This window comes from Pungitius pungitius, chromosome 1 (assembly GCF_949316345.1).
Source record: "Pungitius pungitius chromosome 1, fPunPun2.1, whole genome shotgun sequence".
Lineage (NCBI taxonomy): Eukaryota > Metazoa > Chordata > Actinopteri > Perciformes > Gasterosteidae > Pungitius > Pungitius pungitius.
The window spans coordinates 6,184,497-6,194,354 of record NC_084900.1 but is presented as its reverse complement, the minus strand read 5'-3'; the positions used below and the strand labels follow the sequence as shown (position 1 = coordinate 6,194,354).

General features: G+C 42.0%; 1 protein-coding gene across 2 annotated transcripts; it reads left to right on the top strand.

Moving 5' to 3' along the window:
* The first annotated feature begins 4,510 nt into the window (after nucleotides 1-4,510).
* Nucleotides 4,511-8,920, top strand: LOC119223387 (caspase activity and apoptosis inhibitor 1). 2 transcript variants are annotated; one of them, XM_037480678.2, is made up of 6 exons: nucleotides 4,511-4,722; nucleotides 5,209-5,400; nucleotides 6,279-6,363; nucleotides 6,468-6,525; nucleotides 6,620-6,687; nucleotides 6,799-8,920. In XM_037480678.2, exons 1-6 carry the CDS (start codon nucleotides 4,618-4,620, stop codon nucleotides 7,299-7,301), a joined length of 1,011 nt encoding a protein of 336 aa, XP_037336575.2. In that variant the 5' UTR covers nucleotides 4,511-4,617; the 3' UTR covers nucleotides 7,302-8,920. The 2 variants fall into 2 exon arrangements, with proteins under 2 accessions (XP_037336575.2, XP_037336574.2); XM_037480677.2 differs by having other exon boundaries at nucleotides 5,206-5,400.
* The last annotated feature ends 938 nt before the right edge of the window (nucleotides 8,921-9,858 follow it).

Sequence of the window (9,858 nt, the reverse complement as noted above, 5' to 3'; positions counted from 1 at the left end):
CTGTAAAATCCTAAAAAATCCAAGTCCTAATAATAAAGTGACTTTCTCATGAAACCATATAACAACAAACATCCCGACGTTAATTTGTCTCCCGATTTAACTGAATTACTCGTTTTTGTTTAAAACAATGTTCTTGTACCTTCAGTCTTCAGTCCATTTAGTTTTTTTAATCCACTGTGATCGTTGTTTTTTCTACTTTGCTGGGGGGGGAGGGGGGGGGGTTTGAGCTCCTCTGGCTTTTTAATATTACTTTAAGTAATTTCCCATTGTTGGTTATTTCTGTTATTCATCATTGAACCTGCATTTTGCAAATAGACTAAATCAAACAAGAGTGAAAAAAAAGCAATTCACTGCTGCACATCTCTTGATTACTCCCATTTCCTCATCAGAAAAATAAGCGCCTTGATGTTCATTTTAGCAGACAATATTTAGAAGGCAACGTGAGAATAATTTAGACTATTTCTGGCAGCAACCTCTAAGAAAACAAAAATGTGCTATAGTGGATAAGGGTTGTTCTTATTACAAAAAAATGCGACTTGATTTTTTAAAAAAAGGTTTCCAGCTCTGCGTGTTTTTTGCCATAAATTCGCAGTCGTATACAGGACGGGTTCGTTTCCTCGGGTCTTTGTCATGGCTGTCGAATGCAACGTCCCCTTCAACAGTGGCTGCTCCATCATTGCCCTTTTAACGAGGTGATATCCAGACACATGGGAGCAGATGTTGCAAAAGAAAACACATTTTGACGTGATTGTGATCGATGCTCACCTCCTACCATATCCAGGCGCATAATTTGGCGGATGGCATCAGGATAACAACCTGCATTATGTGGAGACAGCTGTCGCCATGGCGCCCGGGCAGTCGTGGCGTTGGCTCCGGCCTCCTTTTAGGCAGCGGCGGGTAAGCCAATTAGAGTGATTTACAACTTGTTTGTGTCGTCACAACCTTGGAAAACTGTTTCTTGGTCCAGCTAAAGAAAGCTACATGGCCACCTTTTTTGTAAAAAGGATACAAATTGTTTGGTATAAATATGTCATTTTGAGATATTTTTTTTTTATTTAAAGTAAATTGATTTTTCAAGGGGACTGTATTGCTCTCTGTGTTGTCAACCCAGTCTCCAAAAAAAGCGTGAAATGGCTACGTTGGTCCACCGTGATAAACGTAGTCATGTTACGTTTTCCCCCAAAATAACGTTACTATGTTACGTTTCTTTTGGCCCATTCATTTACATTGCTTTGCAAATAGGTCACGTGACTATCAAGTTTCCCGGTAGCAAAAAGAAAAACATGGCGGACGGTCAGCATAATCTCCGTCAAAAACACAATATTTTAAGAAAGCATCAGCATTTGTATGCATTTCGATGGCATTTCTAGCGAGAAGTATGCGTTATTCTTTCATAATCTTCTATCAGAGACTGTAGAAGACCTTCCGTTTATTCGTTTCTGCGAAGATTTGAGTGTCTCTTTGAGAAAGCGTGGCTACGCAACGCCTTTAACGGCGCATTATTAAAAAAACACTTCCAGTGGGGGCGTTACCGTAAAGAAGCGTTCAGCCTTAAAGCCACTAATCGCCAAACAAAACAAACTCAAAGCACACGAATCACATTATGACTTTTTAAACATAAATTCCCTTACTTTTATGAGTTTTCAATGAAAGAATGCATAATTTCCGGGTGTAGGCAAGCCCGGGACATCCCGAATTATGGGCAATTTTGATTTGTCCAGCTTTTTGACAGCTCCAGTCCCGACTTCCAATCACAGCCTCCTAAGTCAATGACGCGCCTTAAACTCTCGGTTGTTGGGTGAGTGCAACTTCCCCCCCCCGAACATTACGTCTTGTTTACATGGAAAAGGGGGGCGGGGCTTCGCCTTCAGAGCGGAGCGTCATTTCTCGCTCCACACGTCTCCTCTTTTTACTGGCCAGGAAAACGGGCGATCTATCCCACGTGGGTCTGGCTCCATTCCATTGGCTCTGACGAATCCACGGAGAGGCGGGACTTATAATTTGCCCGGCAAACGGAGAGATTTGAACTCCATTGCTTGCCCTGTGCGTGAAGTGGCCGTGAGGCCTCCACTAAAGTCTCTCTCTATTTGTTCTGCTTTACTCAATAAAAGTAAAACCTTTACAGATATACTGTACACACACTAGGCTAACATAACGGAGATTCCAGGCTTTGTCCTTTATGTTTTATGGGGATAAAGCCTCTGTAAGTAGTTTTTTCCCAAGCAAATCTGAGTTTCTTCTGTTTTTTGTGTGTCCCATACAAATATCAAAATATATATACTGATTTTCACATCCAAACACACTCACTTATGTTCCCTTTTATCATGACAACAAGAAATTTCAAGATAAACCTTTTGCTTTCATAAATATGACAGTTTTAGTGTGTAAATGCCCAGCAGTGTACGGTCCGAGGGCCCCTATCCGGCCACTTGTTAGATGGGTTTGATGGGTTACTGACTAAAATATATGCCCCCACCCCCTAACTTGATTTAGGTCTGTTGCCTCAGGGCAACTTGTAAATATAATAGGTCAAACAAGCAATGTAAGCATTAAGAAAGTAGTGCATTTTGAGCACATTAACCACAAATGGATTCAAAAAAATTCAAAAATATTAAACAAAGAAATTAAATGACCAACACTGTATGTACAAAATCCACATACAAAACATAGACGTGTGGAGCGAGAAATGACGCTCCGCTCTGAAGGCGAAGCCCCGCCCCCCTTTTCCATGTAAACAAGACGTATTGTTCGGGGGGGGGGGGGAAGTTGCACTCACCCAACAACCGAGAGTTTAAGGCGGGTCATTGACTTAGGAGGCTGTGATTGGAAGTCGGGACTGGAGCTGTCAAAAAGCTGGACAAATCAAAATTGCCCATAATTCGGGATGTCCCGGGCTTGCCTACACCCGGAAATTATGCATTCTTTCATTGAAAACTCATAAAAGTAAGGGAATTTATGTTTAAAAAGTCATAATGTGATTCGTGTGCTTTGAGTTTGTTTTTTTTGGCGATTAGTGGCTTTAAGGCTGAACACTTCTTTACGGTAACGCCCCCACTGGAAGTGTTTTTTTAATAATGCGCCGTTAAAGGCGTTGCGTAGCCACGCTTTCCCAAAGAGACACTCAAATCTTCGCAGAAACGAATAAACGGAAGGTCTTCTACAGTCTCTGATAGAAGATTATGAAAGAATAACGCATACTTCTCGCTAGAAATGCCATCGAAATGCATACAAATGCTGATGCTTTCTTAAAATATTGTGTTTTTGACGGAGATTATGCTGACCGTCCGCCATGTTTTTCTTTTTGCTACCGGGAAACTTGATAGTCACGTGACCTATTTGCAAAGCAATGTAAATGAATGGGCCAAAAGAAACGTAACATAGTAACGTTATTTTGGGGGAAAACGTGACATGACTACGTTTATCACGGTGGACCAACGTAGCCATTTCACGCTTTTTTTGGAGACTGGGTTGGTGTTGTTGACAGTTTATTAATGATGTTCGTGTCTGAGGAAATCTAGCCTTTGTATTCAGTCTTAAGTGCAGTATTCTGTGATCATATTCGAGAATGTTTTCATATCTTCTTAGTTTTATCTTTTTATGTAAACAAAAATACATATTCTCTGCGTCACATTAAAATAAACAGCTGTTTTGTCAGTTTCTTTTTTTATGGGTCCTGCATGATGATATACAGCCAAATATAGTGCATATGCCTCTTTGAATGCAAAATGATTAGTGTAGTGCTGTAATTATTTGTATGTGACCACCAAATTCCTCTGTATATTCCATGGAAGAAAAGCTTAAAACCTGAACCATTTAAATTAGCAGCGGCGGTGGGTATGGATGTTTTTACAGTAATGAATCCCATGAAATGGTGAGGCAGATGGAAACCGGGAGATGCCGCGACTGTGTGAAAAGCAGAAAGCTGACTTGTGACTGACTGTCACAAGTAATCCGAAACAAGCTTTGAAGTGTAAGGTGTTGAGTGGTGTACAGTTTGAATGGATTTGCACTTCCATCAACAGCTTGGGAGCAGCACATCAAGGCTCAATCACAGGGACAGACGGATAGAATATAATGTAGCATCAGACAGACGGTCTTTTTTGTGGTGGCGAGAAAAAGACTCGTTATTTAGAATATGGCAACCTAAAGCTAGAGTCACCAATTGCACATATGGACACATGACAATGGTTGAGCACTGTGAAGCCTTTTCATATTGATGGTAGTGGATGCAATACATTTTAGTAAGCAGTATTTGTCCATGTCCATAACAATTCTGAGTATATCTACAGTAGATTATAAACTAATTTGGGATAGTAATGAAACAATGGTAATATATTATATAACTTAACATGATAGAGGTTGTTGCGAAAATTACGTAAGGGTTTGGTCTTTTTTTCATTATCATATTCGGAAAACTATAGAACGGCAGCAACGCCCCAGTCCAGTAGGGGGCAGTGAGTGAAAACAATGGCTGCTTTTGTCACCGACACCAAAATCAGGTGTCGTCGCTTTCTGATGACACGTTTTCCCCGCGACATTCAAGCGCTCAACTCAGGCAACCGAGCCGACAAGTAAACAGCATTTCTGCACAAGCGCCACTACGTTCACCTCGACAAAATGCTCAAAAAGAAATCAAGCAGCACTGACAAGAAACGGAAACACACGCAACCCGAAGAGCGGCACGACGGCAACAAACGCAGAAGTGCGGAATCCAGCATAAAGGTGAGATGAGCTCAAATGCTAACGTCATGTCCGGTTTAGACAGCCGAAGCAACGTTAACTGACATCCCGTTGATCCACAGAATAAGGACACATTTCCCAGAATAATGACGTTCGCATCACCTGTGTTAGGGCTTGTAGCCTTCTGTAGTTGTAGAACTATGAGATGGTGTGTGTGTGTGTGTGTGTGTGTGTGTGTGTGTGTGTGTGTGTGTGTGTGTGTGTGTGTGTGTGTGTGTGTGTGTGTGTGTGTGAGAGAGAGAGTTAGTGACTGCATTCATTTCAGCAAGATGTCAATCAACGTCAGGGTTGGTGTCTACAGAAATCGTCTTTCACAGTACAACCAACACAAATAAATAGATATGGTCACGCTGTTTCTCTTCCTATGTCACCCACGTACAAGTTGCATCACCATTAGAACCGTAAACACCTTTTGGCGACACCTGTCAGTGACGCTGGTTTTTTTTTTTGTCTTTTTTGCTCAAGCAGGAATCCAAGGATGAACTCGCCGATGCAGAGCTGGACCGGATCGGCAGTGACATCGAAGAGGGCGGACTTGACCTCGGCCTGCCGTTCCAGCCGATCACTGCCTACGTCGCCGACAAGCAGGAGATGCTGGGGCAGTGTCTCCATGTGCTGGGGGAGAAGAAGCTCCGGAAAATGCTGCCAGATGAACTCAAGGTGATTGTTTAAACTCATGGTCTCTGTACGTCTTATTAGAGTAAGGCTTGCATCTCAATAGGACGTACAGTGCGTTTTATTCTATAGGACATAGTGATCCCAGTCAATCCTATTTCAATATGGCCTACAGTCTGTTTTATTCATCAAGGAGGCTTTGTGAATGGAGGGCTACCATAACCAGCATGATTAATTAGCTTGATTTCTTAAAAATGTAACTTTGTACAATCTTAGATTTTGATGATATCTCTGTTCACAATAAATATAAATATCTCTTGCGGCCACACTGCGTTTTCACTTACGGTAGCCTGTGGCATTTTGGACCTAATTTTGTGCTTTGGCCAGTCTTTCAACATAATGGCCATATTTTGGACTGTTGGCTACGTTCCAACAGCAACAACACTTTGAACACTAGTGATCATTGCATGAAAAGGTTTGTTCCATTTTTTTCTAGGCATATCTTTTGTTGCATATGATTGTTGTATTTCATTTAATTGCAATAGATTCAAAGTCACTGTATCAAAAGTAGCTAGTTTCACTATTGTTACTTTTAATATACATCAACTGTATGTGTGTGTGTGTGTGTGTGTGTGTGTGTGTGTGTGTGTGTGTGTGTGTGTGTGTGTGTGTGTGTGTGTGTGTGTGTGTGTGTGTGTGTGTGTGTGTGTGTGTTAAATATCATGGTGCTTTGATAGCTATAAAGTAGCTTTGAAGCAGTATAGAAAAGGCAGAGTTAAGTTAAGTACCTTTTGTTCGTGCCAACTCGAGATTCATTTCATGATTTTAAAAAAATGATAATGATATCTAATACAGATCGAGAAGTAATGCCATAGGCTTTAGCTGTTTTAGAGCCTATTAAAGCAACACATTATTGTTCACAGGACCTTAGCTTAAAGGAAATCCAGAAGATTTGCTGGGAGCAACTGCAGTTGATCTCTGAGAAGAACCTTGCTGAGATCTTAGCAGGTAAGAAATGAGGCAATTTGGTAATTTCTTCCTGGAAAGAAAAAACAATTTTGCACAATTCAAGTATTGGAAATAAATGATTCACCAGAAGCTCTTGTTTATAGGGGAAGAACTGACATCTGGGAATAATGGCGAACAAAACAGAGAGACCTTGGAAAGCCAGTGAGTGAACAGTTTGCATACTTATTCTAGTCACTTCTTCATGTTTTTTTTTATACTTTCAATGTCTTTATTTCTCTGTTTTTAATGCATTAAGGCAAGACAATAATGTGGACTCGACGTGTTGCCTCAAAGAAACTGCAAAAGCTGAGGACCCTAAGCAAGGTGAGAGCTACTCCCCCGGCCACTCGACCTTAAAAGAGACTTCAGACACAGAATACGGGCCACAAAAAGCACCATTGTGTATATGACATTTTGGTGCAATGTTCTTCACAGAGGGCGTTGGTTCCGGAGAGGAGAGTGACGTCCTAAGCATAAACGCAGACATTTACGATAGTGACATAGAGGGACCCAAAGAGGAGCAGACTGTTAAAGCTCTGGACGCGTCGGTGAAAGTAGCGGACAGCTGCAAGGAAGGCGCCGCCCCGGTTGTAAACCCGGGCCCGGCGGCTCCCGAGCCTCCTGAGCCTCCCAAAGGCCCCCAGCCGACGGAAGCAAAGACAGACCTCCTAAGCGACATAGACCGAAGCGTCAGCGAGATTTTAGCAGTCTCGTCCTCTCCAGGCAAAGAGGAAACCGAAGAGCAGGGTGCGCCTCCGCAGTCCACAGATGTCAGTTTATCTGTGCAAGGCCTACCCATTTCAAGCCGAGCACCTGCAGCAGGTCAGCCATCCATTCAGCAACTGGAGCTACTGGAGTTAGAAATGAGGGCGAGGGCCATCAAGGCCCTGATGAAAGCAAGTGATGGGAAAAAGCCTTGCCTGGCCAAAAATGTGTAGCGCGCCGTATTTGGTCACTTTGAATCCGATTTCTCTGTTTCAAACCCCTGATTTATTCCTCCCAGTGTAGCGTGTAAACCCATGCACACGCGTCCTGCACCAACTGAATTGTCCTCCAATGCATTCCTCCCTCTGGTCACTAGATGGCAGTGTTGACCTGTCGTGCATTAGAGTGCAGGAGAGGCCCACAGGATTCATCGGCTCACATTAGTCAAAATGCAAAGACTGCATGACAGCCAGGCCCTAGTTAAAGCTAACGGTTAGTTATCCAGTTAATGGCGAAAATGAAATCGATGTTAGACGATGTGAGTATATCAGAAACGTCACTTGCGTGTATTTTTCATATTTGCATGTCTTAAAACTCTAATAAACATACTACAGAAAACAGAAGAAATACTCCCTATGCTATGAAATCCCTAAGTCTAAGATGATTAGACCTGCTCTCCACAACTATGCAGGAACTTAAGACAATCTGCCAGAGTGGCTTTTTAAATGTTTGCGTTCCGTCCGTCTTCGTGGCAGCAGGAATTAATAGCATCCTACCGCTTAATGTACCATCTTTGCTGTAATTTATTCTGAAGCTGCTTTGTTCTAGTTTATACTGTAATGCTCTGCTGTGTGTGCAATTACATGCAGATGCAGAGCAAAACGGCTCCGGATCCCCTGAGGAGACAATGAAAGTGGCTCCTCTGTGTTTGCATTTAAGAGGGTCATTTCACTGGAGGGATCAGGGTGGGGAGGGTTATATTAGTCGAGTGCATGTGCAGGTATCTTTGTACTCTGACTATTTTAAGAGTCAACTTGTCAAATAATACAATTCTACTGCTACTGGAATGCCAATGGTATGAGCAGCAGCGGCCTTTTAAGCAGGCTTCCAAATTGGCAGCCTTAAAAACGATCGATTTCCAATTTTGTGATCCATGTGAAAATATTTCGATTCAATGGTTCAATCTATTCTGAAAGTTTCTCAAAAGAAATTCTCCCTCATTTATGCGACCAAAAGTTTCAGTGATGACGACGTGTTGCAAAGTCCATTTTAAACAGTCGTGTATTCAGTTCACTTCCTTCAGTTTCGGTCTGTTGGACTTAAATATCTTAAGAATTCCCAAACGGATTGCCACTAAAATGTGTACTCCACCCATAGTCCTCAGACTATGAATAATTTGAACCTCTTTTTTTTTTAATATTTTTTTTTATCTAGCTCCGCTCTCTGAAGTAAAATGTCCTTCATGTCAGAAACATTTAACCTGAAAAATGAATGGCCCAGGTCCCGTTCTCCTCAGCTGCACTTCTAGCATCACAATGTAACCTGCTAACTCGCAACGTACACTCACAACGCTTCCCCCCCCCCCCCCCCCTTAATGTTTGATTTCATTCACATTGCTGCTATTCCGACGTTTCCAATGTTTTTTTTTTCCTTCAAATAGTTTGTTCTTTCCATTAGTATTTTGAGATCTGGGCTGAATTTGTGTTGATACGTGTTCTTAGGAGCCACGGGCATGAGTCGCTGTAAGCACGAGCATATTTGTGAAAAAGGTGTTGATGTATGATAACGCTGATGTCATTGTCTTTTTTTTTTAAGGACACATCCTGTACACCCAATAAAATATTTCTCTTCAAATTTCCTCTAGCGCCTCTGTTCTTTCTGCAGCAAGACATTATGAAGCAGCACCTCATGCTGACAGGCAATAAATAACTTGGCACCTCCTGTATGACTAAATGAATTGATTTCCCCGAGCAATGACTCATCAGACACATTTCATTTCCTTCAAGTTTCAGACCCTGTTTTCTTTCAAGTAGAAGCGATGTTTAAGCTGTTTGTTTTGATTACGTTTTTGTGCGCTACTGCTGTTGCGTTGGTGATCTCCTTGATTTCCTGTGTAAAGAGGCTCTTATTTGATATGATGGCCAGATGACTACGTGGCTACGTGACTGTTTCCGGCTTTTATGTCTAAGAAAAGTTGTGCTCTCTGTGTGGTAAGTAGTTAGAGTTTTGGCAGGCTGTTGCCATTGATGTCGTTGGAAAAAAGAAAAAAGTTCCCCTGTCTTTGAATGGAATGGAATAACCATTGTGCTACTCTCATCTCAGCTGTGCAGCACAGCTGTTCACTTCATTTGTCGGCATTAATGCTATTTTTTTTTCTTCCCCTCAAAGAGCCAAATGCATGGAAGGGCCCTTTTTGAAAAACGTGAAGTGGGCGACAGTACTTTGGTGCCATCTAAAAGAGAAAAGATACTTTTCCCCCGAAAAAGAGTTGAACATTTGATATTCCACTCCTGTAGTTTTCTGCATTTTGAGAAAATTCCTCCCCTCCGCTCACCCCTCTGACATCTGACTTTCAGATTTTGTGCATATTCTCATTGCGTGGCTTTCCTTCCTGCATTTAAATGGCGCATTAATACCATCAAACAACCATTGAAATTCTGTCGGGTAGACCAGCAGGACAATAAAGCCTCCTCCTCGCCAACGTATTCCGGTCCATCGCCTCGAGTGAATATAATTTACCACTTGATGCACTAAGCTCAGTGTAAATCCGTAGTAGCGTGTGGCTTTTAA